The sequence below is a fragment of the Ammospiza caudacuta genome, chromosome 17, assembly GCF_027887145.1.
Source record: "Ammospiza caudacuta isolate bAmmCau1 chromosome 17, bAmmCau1.pri, whole genome shotgun sequence".
NCBI lineage: Eukaryota > Metazoa > Chordata > Aves > Passeriformes > Passerellidae > Ammospiza > Ammospiza caudacuta.
In genome coordinates this window covers 13564756-13583656 of record NC_080609.1, presented here as the reverse complement: position 1 = coordinate 13583656, position 18901 = coordinate 13564756, and the positions used below count along the sequence as shown (strand labels likewise).

At 38.7% G+C, this 18901-nt stretch overlaps 1 protein-coding gene across 1 annotated transcript in view; it reads right to left on the bottom strand.

Moving 5' to 3' along the window:
• Window positions 1–18300, bottom strand: part of SDK1 (sidekick cell adhesion molecule 1) — a 381148-nt gene extending 362848 nt beyond the window's left edge. The window contains exon 1 of the mRNA XM_058815791.1: window positions 17089–18300. Coding sequence (XP_058671774.1) covers window positions 17089–17548 — 460 coding nt within the window. The 5' untranslated portion in view covers window positions 17549–18300. The remainder of the gene's footprint in view (window positions 1–17088) is intronic.
• Between the last annotated feature and the right edge of the window lie 601 nt (window positions 18301–18901).

Below are 18901 nucleotides of genomic sequence, written 5' to 3'. Positions count from 1 at the left end.
AATTAAGCTTTTGCTGAAGTACCACACTGAATTTGGCCTATGAAAAGAGTATTCATTTCATTAGTTTTAATAAAATTGTATGGAATCATTGCTCAATGATTTGAAGATGGGACTTAGCAAAATGAAAACCATAATCAAACCAGCCTTCCAAAACCAAAAGTAATGAATTAATTATTGGAAATGTTCTTCAGCATCAGTTTCTAGCAAAGAACCCTTTCACACCATGAGTCAGGTCAAACTGCCTGTAGCTCTCTTGCCCTGGCTTAGCAAGTACCTCTCATGTTGCTAAGGCAGAGAAAAATGTTTTTTAGAAAAGGCAGAAGTGTACATGTAACAACATTTAATTGCGCCTAAGCTGAATAGAAAACACTTAACAGTAAAAGCAACTATTTTTAATATATTCTACTGTTCAAGATCTAACAAGTGGGTCCATGCTCTACCCAGCTCTTTGACATCTCCTTCAGGCAGTTCAAATCACAAACCCAGCTTCAGTGTCACTGGAGAAGAGCTGTGCACTTGAGATTCTCAGCAGCTGCTTCCAACAAGGAGTGAAAAACCTTGGATAAGGTTAGCTGGAATATTTCAAATTGCACACGTCATCCAGAGGGCAGGGACAAGATCATGGAACCTCACACTTGAACTCTGCACCATTTCTGTAGGTTATTCCAAGGTACTCAAGACAGCTTTTCTATTCAGAATTTATATTTATCTCTGCACAGCCCTGTAGAATGGGGAACAGTGGGAGATCAGTGACAGCTGTAACACATTAAGTTTCAAAAAGGGGAAAAAGAAAGAAAAATCTCCTTCCATGTAAACAGCAGTATGATGGCAAAAGGAACTTTCTTTTTTCCTGGAGCTTTTTCAGTTCATTTAGTTCAAGCTTTTCAGTCATTGGCTCTATACTAGTAAAAGCCTACAGAATTTGAATTTATCATCTAATTTTCCTTCTTTTCCTAACACAATGCTAAATCCCAGTTGATAGATTAAGGGGTCATTTCAGTCAATCTTTTAAATTTGTTTTGTGATTTTTTTTGTTTCCTGACATTGCTCCATCCCCCCTGAGAAAATAATCTTAATTATTTCCAAGCTAAATATCCTTTTAGATATATAAATCTACTTAAAATACAAACATATGTTATACTGAGCTTTGCTCTTTTATTCACAAGTATTTATCTGCATTTTTCCATCAGACCAAGCCCCAAAGAAATGTTGTCTGAAAGGGAACAAACACACAATTAACAGAACCTCCAAGACCTCTTCAAACATCTGTCTGTTTATAATACAGATAAATACCCCAGATACTTCTCAAAGTCTTTTAAGTATGGTGCCATTGAACATAGTAATTTTCCCTGCCAATTGTACATTTTTATGTAATAGAAAGTAGGTTGATGTCAAAGAACTGAAAATTACAAACCATATGTCACACCAGAAGCAGCTTATAAAGATTAGCATATTTATAAGACAAAAAATGCATTTTAAATAATGCAAATATGAAAATACCGTTTTATTTGTAAAAGCATTTTTTCCCCAAATCAACCTAAAGTATGCTTTTCTACTTCACTTTTACAAGATCAAAGAAATTAGATTTCATCCTCTAAGAAAGATCATAGAGTAATGTCTGATATTGTAGAAAATGCCAACAATCAATAATTTATCCTTTCAAACTGTAATTCTAGGCTCTAAACAATAATCCATTTTTTCAGAGATAAAACACAGAAGTCAGTCAATTTGGTAATGGTCATAATGGCCCAAAACATTCAAGCTGAAAACCACACAGGGCAAGACTGACCTTAGAACTCAGGTTTTTAACTGAAATCTTGTATTTTTGACACAAGCCTATTTTTTTACATTTGTGTCTCAATTCATTCAGACAAACTTTTTAGACCAACACTTCTTTAAACTTTTTTAAAGCCCATTAAAAAAGTATGAAAAACTATGCTAATTGAAGATGAACAATTAAAACCATGTGTTTTCAGCATATGACCAATATGCAAATTAAAATGTTATTAAAACCAAAACTAGTGGACAATTAGCAAGATATGCTTATCATTATGATGGTCATTAACTCTCAGAGCAGCAATAAAGCCAGAATAATATTTGTCTGCCTCCCAGAGATGTGGTTCCCTGAAAAGCTGAGGGACCAACAGGAACTTCAATGTATTCCTCACGAATTTTGTTGTATTCCTTGTGTTGCTAATACATCATTTAGCAAACAGAACTATCAAAATAATCATAGAATCAGTGAGGTTGGAAAAGGCCTCCAAAATTGAGTCCAGACTGATCACCACCTTGACCAGCAGCCCATGGCACTAAGTGCCTTTGTTATTCCTGAGACACCCCCAGGGACAGTGACTCCAGCACCACTCTGAGCAGCTCCTTCCAATGTTTCACCATCCTTCCAGTGAAGAAATTCCTCCTAGAATAGCAGGCCAGAGAAAACTCTGTGCTAGTTGAATATATATTCTACCTAGCAGGAAAAGTATTTGTTATACAGGAGTCTTCATAAAAAATTCCCAGAAAAAGTTTTCAAAATGCGAAAACTGATTAAAAATAACTTTCAGTTAATAATCAAAAACAAAAAACAAACAAACAAAAAAAACCAACAAAAACAACAACAAAAAACCCAAAACAAAACAAAAAAAAACAACACAACTGTAAAACTCCCTTGGATGGTGAAGCCAGTTTTCCCCATATTAATTTTAAAAATCTAAGGCCCCAAATATCACATTTTTTATATTATTAGCACTCTATGAACTGATCAATATAATAAAGTCTCTAGCAAACTCTGATCAAACCATATTCAAAGGTTTGATTTTTCTGTCTTTGTAATTCTCTTCACTTCAACTGAGAGCACTCACACAACTTTATGATGCACCACTAATAATCTGTAATAGAATTAAATGGGTACTTTCCAGGAAGTCAGCAGTACAGCTACAAGAGTATTTTTGTTGCACAGTTCTTTTAACATACTATTCATAGCTGAGAAAGTACTTTAATTTCCCTAATTAGCTGTTCAGTAATACAGAAATATGCTAATTAAAATCTATTTTTCTTCTCTTAAATTATGTCATGCTGTCAAATAGATACAAAAAATGAATGAACGAGTGATATTTGCAATATCAATGCAATATTGACATTGTGCAAGTGCTCCACCAGCACTTGCTCCAATCATTCTGCCTTGAATGAGTTTGCATTGTTTAATTGTTCAGAACTTAATAAACAATTCTGTAGATGATGTATGAAGAGGATATGATTTGAATAAGATCCAAGATGGTGAAATGGTGATCAAGACACTACAGAAGATAAATGATGAAGAATTCCTCTGCCATCCTGACCACAGTACTCAAACTCTTCTACCTGCAGCATTACAAACTGGAAGTGTTAAAAAGAGGGGATCCAGAAGATGGTCTGTGCTAAGTAGGGACCATTTTAAAATAGTTTTGGGATGTGCTACTTTAAAGTGTAACAACACTAATCCTTGCTTGATGTGCAGGAACTTTTGGCTTCCTTGCAATTTCAAAGATTCCATGTTGATTTAGATAAACAGGTCAGACTTCCTGGCTCCAGAGGAGCTCCAGGGTGAGAGAGACAATTGCAAATGGCTCAGGATGAGAGCAGAGCTCTGCCCTCCACAGCCCCCAAAGACCTGCTCAGAGAAAACCTTCAGCAAGAGCCCGCAGCTTCAGCCAATTCTCCTTTTGAACTTTTTTCCCTGTACCTCACAGATGTGAGATATGTGTTCTATTCTCTGCCCAGGTGGATGACATCAGGAATTTATAGATAAGAACTCAAGAAAGATCCTTCATCTTCCAGCATGGAAAAAACCATTTATGCAGTATCTCTGTTTTCTCCCACACAGGACATCCATTCTGCTAGCCAAGTCTCTGCACTAGCTACAAAAGAAATAAATTAACAAACAACACCAAAAAACTCAATCAAAGGCAGGGTAAAGGAAAGCTCTGGGAATATGGAATGCTTGGATTTACAAGAAGAAGCTTCTACAGGAGAAAAAAAATGTACATAATGAAATATCATTAATTCTATCAGTGATTTTTGAAAGCATGACAACTAGAGGAAATCCTTTTCATTTATTTACTTGTATTTTTCTGGACTGTGAAACACCTAAAAGCTGGACAATTCTAAATATTTGTTTTACTGAGAACACATATCTTTCTTTTGGATCTAGGTAAAGCAAAGGCCAGAACTCAGAATAAACACTGCCTTCTTGAGATTAGGGGATCTACAAATCTGGAATAGCCAAGTACAGGCAAATGCAACCCACAGTTCAGTATTGCTGTTTCTGTCTGGAACATCTTCGTAAACAACTAGTAAGATTTAAGACTTGGAAAAAATATCTAATTTTATTAAATAGCTCACACATATTCAGTAGAAGATTGATGGTTATGGCTTTTACTAATTTGGGGAGATATCACTGCTCTGTGCAACTTGATAAGCAGCATTAGTCAAAATGTACTACATTTTTTTCTTACTATACATATTTACTTCATATACATATGAAGATATTAACTCATGTCTTATCTTTTCCTGGTTCAAACAAAATTTCTGTTTAAAAAACTTATTGTGGTTTTGATCATGTCAACAATCTGATTCTGTTTATTTTCTTAAACCTGTTGTACAGAGCCAGATTACAACATAAAAGAAACCAACCCAAAAAAGGAACAAAAAAGCAACCATAAAACTAAAACTGAAACCAAAACATGGGACTCCTTGGCTTCATTAAGAACTGAACCTTGGCTTCATTAAGAACCTCAAAACTCAAGTATTTCATCATAAAATCCTTACATTTCAACAGACTTTTTACCTGGAAAGTGTATTACCTCCTTCACCAATCTGAGCAAGGGGACAGACCAATATCTCAGTTCCTGAAACCTGCTGAAATACATTATTTTCACACAGAATCCCCCACATTTGTTTAAGTGAAGAAAAAAAGAAAATTAGGTAAGAGTAACATTAAGAGAAGAACAGTTTACACATTGACACTGGAATAAATCTGTGTAACTTCAGTAATGCTTATTATAAACCCCATTGTATACATTAATTCTTCTACCAAACAAGTTTTAAAACAATCCCAACACAACTGAAGCTTTTAAATGTCTAAAGGAAAATTAAGAATCTTATAACTGCAATGCAAATATTTAAAGCTTGTAACTCTTCAAAACTGTTGAAATTATAAAGCACTATGCCAAAGAATGTTCCTAACATGTAATCTCTACAGAATGTAGGCTAAAATTAAAATTTCTTGCTTTCATACATCACATTGTTCTATTAGCATAATTACATTTGTTATCATGTTCAGCTAGCTCATACAAATGTTACCCTTCCTCTTTATATTAGTTCAGATGGCTCCTCCTACTGAAAGTGTTCACTGCAATTAACTGAACTTCTGCAAGTTATAAAATAGAAATGTGCACTATATAGGGAAAAATACAATGCCTTTCTGTGCTACATGAATATGCAATAATGCACTTCATGTGATTTCCCACAAATTTAGAAACAGACTTGTAAGTGACCAGTAGTTATGAGAGACCATCCTTTAACAAGGACTCAGAGAGAAAAGGCTTCAAAGAGCTTGAAACCTGTTGCCTTTAGCTGTTTCTTCAAAGATGGTACGTCTGAGAGCTCTGAACTCTTTGTTTCTGACAGAACTGCTTCACACACGGTGATATGAAAAAGCACCACTATAATTGAAAAACCACAAGTGTTCTGCCTCTAATACGATTACATTTCACAATGCAGATTTATGAGATTCGAGATCTCCATTTAAGATCATGCCATTTCATACAGTTTCTCTGTCAATATACAAGGTACAAAATGAAAATGCATTTACAGATGCAGTCATTTGCTGGTTTGAGCTGGGGATGAGTCAATTTTCTTCACAGTGGCTGGTAGGGGGCTGTGTTTTGGATTTGTGCTGAAAAAGAAATTGTTGATAGCACAGAAATGATTTTGTTATTGCTGAGCAGCCCTTGCACAGAGTGAAGGCCTTTGTGCTCTCACCACCCTGCCAGCGAGGAGGCTGGATTTGTACAAGGAATTGGGATGGACACAGCCTGCACTGCTGACCCAAGGGATGTCCCAGACCATCTGGTGTCATGCCTGGCATGGGAAGCTGCAGGAAGAAGGAATGGGGGATGTTTGGAATGATGGGTTTGCCTTCCCAAGCCATCATTAATCACCATTAATGAGGTCTGCTGTCCTAGGGATGGCTGAGCACCTGCCTGCTGAGAGGACAAGGTGAAGGGACACCTTAGGTTGCCTTCTGTTTTCACACACAGCTTTTGCTTTACCTGGTAAAATGTCTTTATTTCAACCCACAAGTTTTCTCACTTTTCCAATTCTCTTCTCCTTCCCACTGCTGGTGGGGAAAGTCAGTGCCTTTGTGGTACTCAGTTGCCAGCTGGGCTTAAACCATAACTAGTCTTAAACACAATTCCTGCCTATAAATCTGAAATTCAGCAATATATGCATCTAAATCACAAAAATACTCTGTCTACAAAAATGAGAACAGTAAAGGAACTTCTGACCAGCATCAGAAATGGGACTTCAGAAGCCTTGAACACACTGAAGACTTCAAAAAAAACCCCATTATATCAATCACTACAGACAGCTATTCATCTGTACAGTACATTCTACTGCCAACTTACTACATGTGTTCTGAGTAGCTGTGTCTGGTGTTCTATTTGCCTTGATGCAGCATCTAAACACTTTTTAGTGTTTAGCAGGCAAACACACATTTTTTTCAGCATGTAGCCACTTCTCCAGAATTTCAAGACAGCTGAGACTACTGGATGTCTGGAAGAGAGCTGCAAATATGCATGAAGGCAACATTTGCCTTTCACTCAGAATAGAAGATTTGACTGAATTATGAGAATGCTGTATCTGGCAACTCCAGCACTGGTTTGGGAAGCTTTCCAGTCAAGGCAGTCACGTGCTTAGAACTGCACTGTAACTTTTATCTTGTCTTGTACTTATTTGCTGTCATTTCTGAGCTTCTTTTATATATATATATCCCCATTGTCTTTGTCACATGTTTAAAGTAACAGAAGTCTTCTGGTAATGGCACAGATCTGGATGTTAATGAAATGAGTGACAACTGGGTGCACTGCATGTGCCCAACACCAACACTCACTAATTGGTTACAGGGTTACAGAAAATGTGCAATATGCCATCATTTACCAAAGCACCAATGCCTAATCACTTCACACTGCAATGAATTTCAAGCAAACATGAGCAATTAAGCCATTAGTTTTAATAAAGTGACAGCTAGCACTTACACCACTCTAGTGACCATTTGCACAGAAGTTGGTTTAGCTGTGTTTATAATGTCCTGCAGCTCTAAAGATAGACTCTTAGAACATGAAGAATTCTTTCAAGATTTGTTGTGACATGTATGAACATTTGTTCACATGTTGAGTGTCGAAATTCAAAATTACTCAGCATCTCTTATTTTAGATGCTGCATGAAAACTTGGACTTCACTTGTCAATTGTATGGATGAGAACTGTCCATATCTGCCATGGGACCACTTGCAGAGCCATCTTGTCTTTTCTAAATGGCTGCTCCAGTATTTTTTATGTATACTGAATTTGAACCATTTGAAAAATATAAACAAATTAAGTTTTAGATTTGACCTGGACTTCCTTAACAGAATCAGTATGATTTTCATTCTTTGAGTTTAAACAGGCACAACAGTTAACGCTGCAGGTTTTTACTGACACCAGTACACCATAAATATGTCTTGTTCAGGTTTTGGGTAGGAGAAGACAGAGCTACATCCAGTATGTGAAAGCTGAAAATTATACTCACAAGAAACCTGAATGGCATTGACAAGGCATCATTTTAATTATGATGCATTTACATAGTGAATGTAATGTTGAATTATCAGCACTTAAAATTCTGAGTCTGACATGAGTGCCATTGACTCAGAATTCTCAACTGAAGATTGAGAAAAATATGCTTAAATATTTGACCCATTAAATGCTAATAATAAGCCATATATAATTAATTAAATCTGAGTAAGATCAGATTTATCAACACTTGTATAAAGAAACTTGAAATGAAGATGTTAGGTACTACATAAACAGCTTGAAAAAAAGTTTTCAAAATACAAATCTTGCTTTGTTATTCACTGCTGCTTCAAAGTTGTGTATGAATGGGAGGTTTATCTTGAGAATCACTTGAAATTTTTCTGTTGATGATTTCATTGAACAATAGCATCACTGCCTATCTTGTAATTGAATTAAGCTAGAGTCAGTTGACCTATTCTCCCATTTCCCTGAAACAGAACACCTAAAAGTGAAATTTTAGCCTTGTTCTATGGATAATGAGCACTAGCATGATTAGGCTCTGTGAACAGGAAACACCTTCTCTCAGCTGACTAATTTTATGGAGTTAATATATAAAATATGTATTCTTTTCAAGAGGAGGAAAAAACGCCAGAACAAAACACTGACCTCTCATTAGTTCTTGAAAGGTAAGAGCCTTGCACAGCAATTCCAAGAGAGAAGACAAAACATAACCTTAAAATTGAAGTTAAGGATGAAAAGAAAGTATTCTTTCTAGTTAAAATACAGCATTTTAGAAGATTATGGTTGCACATGCCAATGCAACAAACTAATTTAACAATAATCGACATATCTTTCTTCATTTAAGATACATCTGATGTTGTTCACAAGTGAACAGTTATGTTTGTAAAAACAAAACAAATTCTAGAGAGAAACAAGAAATTAGTTGATAGAATTTATCTTAAAACCTGGTGTTTGCAGTGGCATTAAAATGGTTTTTAATTTCAGCTACTCCATCTTCAAAAACAAATCTAATTTCTGCATGGCAATAAAAATAGCAAAAGGTGAAACACAGGAGCTAGTGTTCTTCATCTCTCGCCTCTTAGACTTATCTAACATTTTAAAAAAATGCTGGGATAATCTACCATTAAACAATCTTCCTGCTCATCTGCTCTCCAGATGACAAGGCCTCCAGCACAATAAAAGCCCTGCTTAACACAATACACGTGTCCTAGAAAAGGCACTCTGTGCCCAGGGAGAGGATCACGGTGGGATCTGCTCCACATTGCAAGTGCAGAATCAGAGGGTTTAAGCCTCCTCCTCAGCCTGTCCCTGGCAGGAGGCATTCTGTACACAACAGCACGGAGGAGCACTAATCTGAGAGCAGAAGCACATTGTGTCAGCCTGAGACAAAGGGATAAAGACAACAGAGGGAAGGAAGGGTGAGACACACAGATGGATGTGCACACAAACAACAGCACTGCCTTCACCATGGCACAGCAGCATTGCCAGAGCACTCTCAGCAAAGCTGCTGTAAAAGTTTTTTTATGCATCACAACATAAAACAGAAGTTCCAATGACTTTCTCCTCAACAACAGGGACAGCGGGGAAGAAAGCACAAAGGTGCTGGTTTGCAAATGTTACATTCACATGATAGGTAGGTTCTGGGGTTATTCAATCTCTTGACCCTGAGGGAAATAAGAGTCAGAAACATGAAAAGTTTGTTGTACCTCTACATGCACAGATTCAAGAGGACTCAAAATTAAACTTATCAGTACACACATTTAGAAATACTGATGCAGAATTCCCTTCACCTCCACCCACGCACTTCAATACTCCAGCAATGCAGTCCATGTTATGATAAATGTATTATCCTTGAACTGCAGGTATGGCACTGCACCATATATTTCTTTTCCAATAATCATATACCATTTAGTTACTTCAAAGTATTTAGTCATAAATGGCCTTTGCACTTCTTGACAGATAAGAAATAAAAAATAGGGACATTCATTCCCCAATGCACCAGCCAGACTACAATGACAGTGTTGGAACTGAGTCTGTGCTTAACACAAATGTTAGGTGAGCAAACAGCACTAGTTCAGCAAAATAATTTTTTCTAAGTGTCTAAACATTTTAAATATTTGCACTATAGTTCCATTATTCCCTTAGCACCTTCTCTTCAAAAGTAGCATTGCTACTGAGTTGATTTCCTATGTACTCAATGCCAAAACCACATATCAAAGCCACAACATTCTCAGCTAATAAATACACAAAATTTGACAAATATGAACCTGAGGATGAAAGCAGTGTCACCAGAACTTCTGGTGCTTTGTGTAATAATGAGTTACAAACTTCAACTGCAGCCTGGAATCAATGTGGGACTCTTCTGGCAACCCACACTGAAGCTATGTTATCATCATTCTCTACTTTCTGGTCCAAGAGAGCAATACCCAACAAATTATTTTTTAGGTAACATGTTAGACCAAGGAGTTTATTAGGAAAAATATATGGCTTAGGGCTTAAAAGACCATAAAGTGGTTTAAAGAGACCTAAGGGACATTGATTTATCTACCAGAATCAACTTTCTCTTCAGGCTGCCGCAATAGAGCATGGAAATGAGAAAAACAGGATTAAAGAATCACATTATCTGCATAAAAAGCTCTAATGCTTTATTGTTTATAAAAATGACACTTCAAAATTATCTGAATGGTGTGACGTAAGATTGTACAATCCACTTCCACATCCTGCATTAAGTCCTGTTAAAGACTTCCTTTAATCAAAGTTGTTGGAGTTCACACCTCCCCTTTTTAACCCTCTGAATCTGTGCATTAGATAGAAACATGAAAAAGTAATACTGGTGGAATTTGCAATTTAAGTTGCAAAGTTTCTTTCCTGTTTAGGAAAAAAGTATCGTTCTATCATCAGCCTACAGAATTGAGATATCAGGGGATTAAGGGGAATTTTCATATTACTTAAATTTAGCATCTACCTTATAAACTCAGGTTGGGAAGACTCCACCCAAAGAGAGAGAAACTCACTGAAAGGGACTTTCAGAGAAAAAAAACTAAAGTTAAGTCTTCTAAACCACCTCACTTCACTATTGTCTCCCCAGAAGCAGCAGCCTCCACATATTTGTAAGAAGTCAGGCCATGTACATTGCCTTGTGTTTTGTCAGAGTTGGAAAATTCTTCCCCAATTGAAGCTGATCATAGGAACACTGCCAGGGTCATGGCCCAGCCGGGTCCTGTCACCTTGTTTGCATTGTCCCTGATGCCTGTGTGACCCAAGTCTGTGCTGGTCCAGGGAGCCAAACAGCTGAACATTAAAAACGCTCCCCTTAAAAAGCCTAGATCCAAATTTCTAATCTTAGTGAGGGTGCCATTTGTATTGCACCTCAGAGGCATTTCACTGCTAAAACACAATTAGTAACAGACCAGTGTCTATTCTAGGAATAAATTTGTTATTTTCTGTAGCAAAGCCAGAACAAAAAAAATCTTCGTAAACTAAAAATACAAATGCTCAAGATATGATACACAAGTATCACATACATCTAGAAGTCAAGAATCTGTGCCATGAGCAGATCCTACAAACCCAGTCACATATGTTTAAAAGCAATGAAGTTGGGATCACTTTAAAATAAAAGGCTCCTCCCCTCTCAGCCGTGTCACCCTTTGAACCTTCTGGGCCTGTGGCATTCCAAGGGCCATGTCTGTTAAAGGAATTGCAAAGTCTTTACTCCAGGGGCAGATGTAACTTCAGAAACCCCAAGTTCTTTGGGAACAGGCCTTTCCATGAAGTTACATTTTTGTTCTACTTGAGCTCTGTGCATGGTGAAGGGTCATGTTTGAGGCATGTGCATGGAAGAGTCTTTATTCACTAGAAAATACTCACTTGATAGTCAGAAATAGAACCCAAACCTCACCAATTACTTGCTCTCCAGCTGTAATAACTGTAAGTAGTCTAATCCAATGCCATGCTATAGCTGCTAACTGTTCTTCCTCTGGTTCACACAAAAGTCTTCTTGTGCTGAATTTAAAAGATTTCAAGCAAATGAAAGATGGAGCCAAGCACTGACAAGGAAACAAAATACTGAAAAACTGAGTAGTGGGCAGCACTCAGTCTCAGTTCTGACTGTGTAGACAGGAAAAATAATAATTTAAACTTAATCATAATGTCTATGTATTAATAATTTGTATTAAAGATGCAAAGGTACCTTACTTCTGGCATTTTATAATCTCTGCACAAATCTTAGGAAATCTGTTCTATTTCATATGTTTTAACTTCAAGAAAACACAATCTTGAAAATATCAACATATCATCAATTTGTTCCTTAAAAGCTATTTAAATACCTGTCATGTATGTACATATGCAGAGGGAGGAGGAAAGGCTTATTTCTGTAATGAACTCAGCAGGAGCAAGATTTTGCTCTATGAGGACTCTAACTGCCTCTAGTCAGTTCACAAACTCATCACAGCACAAAGGTCCAGCTGGACCAAATAACCAGGCCATCCAGAATGGGATGTTCAGGTAAAGATGTACAGAAAGTTGATAAATGCATGGAAATCTTTGGAGTCAAGAATGTGTTCCAGCCTTGTATGTGTATGGTGATAAGAACAAGACAATAAGAGAAATCCCTCTCAGCTCTACAAAAGCCCAATCCCTTCACTTAACAGATTCCTGATAACTCATTTGAGATTGTTTTTTAGTATTTCTAAGTTTAAGCAATCTTTAAAATATTGGACAACATTTGCCTTCATTATTCAAAATACATGACTACGCATAGAGATGGCAGAACCTTCCAGAACAAGTTTTCAAAGACACAGATTTGCCTTATGTTCTTCTTAAGTGAGGTGAAAGCCACAGAGCAGAGCTACCACAGCCTCTCTCCACACCCAGGTCATTCCTGCTCTGAGCATCTCCTGGCAGTGCATGAACACAATGATAATAAACACCCATTACTTATGGTCTCCCTTCAGCTCTAACAGGACCATTACACTGCACTCTCAAGGAACCATGTGAAACTCTGCACTTGGAATGTTAATATTATGTGCTCACAGCTCTTTGAACTGGCTGTAAGAAGTCTTAAGAATAGGTACTTTTCCAGGAAAACATAAACATATAAAGCAAACCAAGAGTTACCACAGCAGAGAGAGTGAGAAGTCGCATGATCTGGCCACAGAAAATGCCAACGATCTCCACCCCACTTCTATTTAGACTGGATCTACTCCTCCAAATCAATTGCTTAATTATTATAATTATATACACAAAAAAGCCAACTGCTTAAAACTAGCACATACTTAAAATGCTCTTCTAAAGAAAAGAAACACAAAAGGCAAACCCAAGAAAAAATCTTTAGTTTCCAATAAAGAGTAACAGTCTTTTGGAATTAGAAATGGTTCCTTCTACATTTAATTCATAATCTTTTTCACTCTCCAGTAGGTATTGCCCTAACATTGTACCATCTCTCCATCCTCCTAACAACCAAATACTCTATATGCCAGTTGCTTATCATCTCTGCACCTAATGCAATTTGAAATTTGCTTGAAAAGGCTTCTTACACTCAGCATATTTATAATACACCAGATCAAATATTTGAATTAAGGAAGTTGGGCCCCAGAAACATTTTCATCTCTCTACTGGGTCATGGCTTCTTTCAAAGCATAATGCATATCAATATCACGTTAAATGTACATTCAGGTATTTGTAGAATTCTGAATACAGATTTGATTAAGTAGCATAAAAAGATTACAGTTCCATTGCCATAAAACTAAGAAAAATCAGACAAGTTTCTCTTTCTTAACATTTAAGGATACCAGGCTTCTGCTGGAGAAGCTTAAAGCTTTGCTCTTCTTTTATCTATTTTAAAATCTTTCTGAACAACAGCTATCAATCCAAAGAAATATAATTTCAAAGTATTCTTCGATTCCTCAACAAAAGATAGACATTGGGAAGGCACTTAAATCCATTCAGATGCTTGTAGAGTAGCCTCTAGCAACTTGCAGCCTATTTTAAATAAGCAGAATTTTTCTATTTCCATACAAATATTCCAGTAGTTTAGTAAACATTTTGTACCTCAGTAGGCATCCGTGTTTGTTAATCTCATACATAAGGAATAAATTCCAAAGCTGCAGGAGCTCTGTGTATTCCCAGGACTCTGCCCAGGCATGCAGACCCCTGAGCCAGACTCTGCAGGAGGATGTTCCTCCAAGTGCAGAAGGCAGCCACTGGGGCCAAATGATTCACTCCTACCACCACCTCACAAAGTCTAATTTGATAATTATAGTGATTATCAATTAGCATCTCATCACTGTTTGATGACACACGATGACTTGAGGCTAACTAGCATCTCGTACATCATTTAATAAAAATGCCATGAAAAGAGGGCTGGTGGCAGAGGCCAGCAGGCAGAGAGAGCTGAGCAAACAATGGAGAGTGCAACAGTTTGGGGACTCGTACAGGTTAATTTTTCTGAGCTGGGCCAGTGCAGACACACCCCAAGTGTGAGGGGGCCCTGTGCAGAGCCCTGGCCCTCACAGGAGTGGGAGCTCCATTCCCAGCCTGGGACAGGCCACAGCCTTTGTCTTCTGTACCCTGAAAGTCACTCCCACCATGCACACCAACACTAAGGTTCAAAGAGAACCCTTCGTTACTCAGGACAACAACCCAATGGACATTTTAGACTCATTAAACTCACTTTAAAAAGGAAAAAGAAAGCAGATAAATTTTATATTGAAATATGTAATGCAACTATCAGAAGACAGAACAGGTGAAGACCTAAGCACAAAATGAATTTACAAGTGGTTTTGTCTACAGTTCACCATGAGATCAGCTTTCACATGGATGATCATTCAAGTTTAGAGAATACTCAACCAACCTGTTGCAGCTGAAACTCATTTCTTCTGTTCACCTTGAAGTATAAGATACTTCATCTCAACAACTTTACCTGATCTGTTTCCTAGGAATGAAGAACCTGCATTTCAGTATGCCTGAAATACTTCTTCTGTCTTTAATGCTGGAATAGTTATTATGGAAACATTAGCTGGTTATAGCATTGTATTGTGATTCATTCAGAAGAGCCATGGCCCACATATTTAGAATGTTCATTTTTTTATCTTATAAAAAGATTGAAGTCATGTAATTCTCTCATGCATATGACCACATCATTCCATTAGAAACTTCTGTGACAGAATTTCCATTTTCATGAAGGACTTTTATATTGTCATCTTCTAAAGTAAATTTTTGCATAAAAATGATGAATGTCTTAGAATCCATTAGAATTCCGAGTGCAAAAAGAACCATAAGTTATAAATTAATTCAAATTTTGTGAAATTGCAATAAAAGCCCTCTACATCAAGACCACCACACTGGTTTTTGTGTCAAATAATTCTTAAGAGGACTAACTAATCTTCAGCATTATATAAAAATTACAATGTATTTTGTTTCTGCATTACATAAGTGTTTTATCTTTCATTGTTTCATGTCTTCTACACTTCATAGCTTTATCTGCCCCAATATTTTTCATAAATAATATATCTTATTCTCTTCCCTTCCGCTCCTTGCCTTAAGTACTCTTAGTTACTTAAAACTAACTTGGTGTAAGGACTTTTTTGGGGGATAGTTTGTATACACTACAGAACTCCCTGAGATACACAGTACCTGAAATTGACACTACTGCAAATGCTGAGTAATCTGAAATAAGCGATTGAAAAATTATGCTCTACTATGCGCTAAACAAAAGTTTCAATACACTTTTAATCCAGTAAGGTGGCTAGTTTACTACTAACCATAGAAAAACTAGCACCTAAAGTGATTCCTGAATCCCTGGCACCTAAAACTATCTTTTTTTTGTTTTGTTTTTTTTTTTTTTAGGTAAGCAGCAAGAATCATCAGCATTTATCTGCCAACATGAAGCATCATATTGGCACCTATCAACAACAACTACCAAAAGAGAAAAAGCAAAAAGTGACGTGAATTTTAATTTGCAGAGATAATTATGTCAGGTATGGCTTGTTTCAGGATAACAATACCCTGTTAGGGCTTGCAGGCCTCAGCAGAAGTAATTTGGGAATAGCAGTGACAGCATAAACAAAGCACTGAGAAAGGTTTATGAGGGTGGAGTCCATGTAAAACACTGGATTAAATCTCTTCTGTATCCTGCGGCTCCAAACTTTCCGAGGATGCAGCAGTAAACCCAGAGCAGACAAACTACAGCAGACTTGGCTTCCAACTCCTCTTCCTCAACACATGAGCCCCATCCACTTATTACAACTGAATGCACTGTTGTTCCCTGTGAAATACTTGAAAACAAAGAGCTAAACCACAAAGACTATTCCCCTTCATGGAGTATTAACTTCCGCTTTAATAACTAACTCCTGGTCCCACTCGATACAGTTCTGCATTGTCCAGCACACCCCACTTCAGCCAGACAATGCACACAGCAATAAAACTCAACCCAGCAAAGAAAGTGAAAGCTGCGTTTGTTCAGCGTGTTATTTGGCGCAGCCAACTGTAATGCTTCTGCCTGCCATTTATTGTTTACTCTGTCAAAGGATTATTAAGAATTAAGCTACATTTGGCAATTTTTTGAGAAGGGAATTTACATGCAAAGTGACTGACACTTGGTATTTAAAGTCTATTGGTCGACTCTGACCCTTCGTTTACAAGTGACTCATTTGACTGCAAGGATCTCTGATGTGGAAATGCTCAGATACGAATCAATTGCAGTTTTTGTCTCGGGTAAATGTTACTTGGCAATCCAAAAGAAATGAACAATGCTGAGACCGAGGCTCACATAGAATAGTGCTCATATGTTTAAAGAATTCCTTTTACATGCCTGGTTTAGTTCTAGTCGGAGGATTTATGACTCCCTTTCTCCTAATAACTTATCTCAGAGCACAGTGGTTTTAAACACACACACACAGACACAGAGACACACACACATAAAACCAGCAGTTAACTCTTTTGCTGCCTGAAAGAACAGCACGGATGCATTTAAGTACATTTAAAAAGCAGGACTGTGATTCTCCGTGGGAGGTTGGGATAGGATAAGGATAGGACTAGAAAGGGAGAGAAACATGAAGGTACAGTTTGCAAATCCCTGCTCCATAAAGAAACGATTGTGTGTAAGAAACGACCATTCCTACATGAATCAGCTCAGTGCGAATTCTGCAGTTTATCTCTGATAAGGATAAAAGTAAAAGGGTTTGTCTGTACCCGAGCAAGATTCCCTTGCTCTCAGAAGGCAGATGCAGCATTTCTATAAACAAAAATGTCTCTAGCCCTACCTTGTGCCAGTGCTTGCAACATGTGGAGCTGAAGCAACAGAAACGCCCACCATCCCCGACAGAAGATGAAACAGAAGTTTAACTTTATCATCATTCCGCCTCGCCTGCTATTCCTTCGGGCAATAATTTCGCGATCCACCTTTCTTTCAACGGGTATTGCCTCACTGATGCCCATCCGATCCGACTGGCTGCCACTCCTGGCAGCGCTTTGGTCATCGCTCATTCCGCACCCGCGGGCCGGGCTCTCTGAGGAGGGTCGGGAGCCTGTGCCCCGCGCTGTGGGGGGAAGCGAAGCCCCCACTTGCCAGGATCGGCGGGCTCTTTGATTTGTGCTCGCTCCGCCTGCAAGCCGGGAGCAGCGCTCCGTGTGCCTCTCGCTATGACAGTCGCCACCTAAGTCAATGTTTCTTGTGGAGGTATTGATTGCACCAAAACAACCAGTCAGAAATGTGAAACACATGTTTCTCTGCACTGTCACATCCGATGCTTTCAGCAGAGAGGGAGTAAGTTCATTTGGCGTCAGTATTTCAGTAAATCCGGATCCTTCAGCACATCGCAAACAGGAACAGGGAGAAACTGATCCATCTTAGCAGCCACCAGCAGACAATCCAAAGAGAACCTTTTATACCGCAACAGTGATGGAAACTGTTACCCCCATCATTTTTGTGGAGCGTGGTGAGTTCTCCAGCATGTGTCCCATTCTCCTGTACAAACCCTCCGATGGAAGTGTTAAAAATTCTCGCAGAAGGGGGGGGGAAAAAGCGACAAGGAAAAAAATAAAACTAATTGAAAGTATCTCGTTATTCCTTGCGCTAAGGATTTATTTCAGACAATTTCAAGATTAGCCATGCAGACAGGGTAGTCTCCTGATATCCCCGCAAAGCTCTGCATAGTTTATATTAATCCGATTTTCCTTGGAATACAAATCTCTACCGTCAATAGAAGGGTTTGAAGGGTCCTCGAGCAGGTAAATCGAGCAGCTCCGGCTGTGATTCCAGCTCGCTGTGCAGTCAGCCACAGGCCGGTGCCAGTGTCACTTGAACTCCTCACGTTCAGCCGGAGGTAGGGAAAACCTCAGTTGATCCTGTCTCCCTCCTCGAAGGCTAGTGCCGATCCCTTCATTGCAGGGAGACCACGACAAAAATCACCTCTAACAGAGAAAGCGCTCTTTCTCTGGCCGGTTGTGGACGCAGTGAGGAAGCAAACCCTCAGCTGGACAGTGTCCGGGGTGGGGGGAGCGAAAATCTCCCGAAACAAACAGCAACAAGGTGAAATCCTCCCAGCTCTGCTGAGCCGGGCTCCTGCTCTCCGCGCTGATGCAGCCCAGGGATCCCGGTCCTTCCTCCGAGCGTCTCTCCCTCACAGCGCTGTAAACACAAGGGGGAAAGCGCGATCACAACAGCGGCAGCGGCGGCAATAAAACCCAACCGAAAAAAAAAAAAAAAAAAAAAAAAAGAGAAGGGAAAGGGAAAGCAAGCGCTGGAGGTTTTATATTTGAACAAAGCATCGGGGTATTGTTTCAGTCCCGCCTTCCGTGAAAGGAAAACTTTCGTGGGAGATTCCCTCCCCCCCTTGTTAAAAGAAAGGAAAGGATAGGAGTAGTTATAAAAGAAGTGCAACGATGATAAAGGCGAGTTAAAAACAAAGCACCTAAGCGCGAAGTTGATCAAAGACGAGCCCCGCCAGCTCGCCCCCGCCCCCGAGAGCCGCCTCAACTTTTCTCACCGCCTGAGGCGGCGGTACGGCGCGACCCTGCCCGCGCCCCCCGCCATCCCCCCGCGCCCACCTCGGCGTCCCCGCCCCGCGTCCCGGC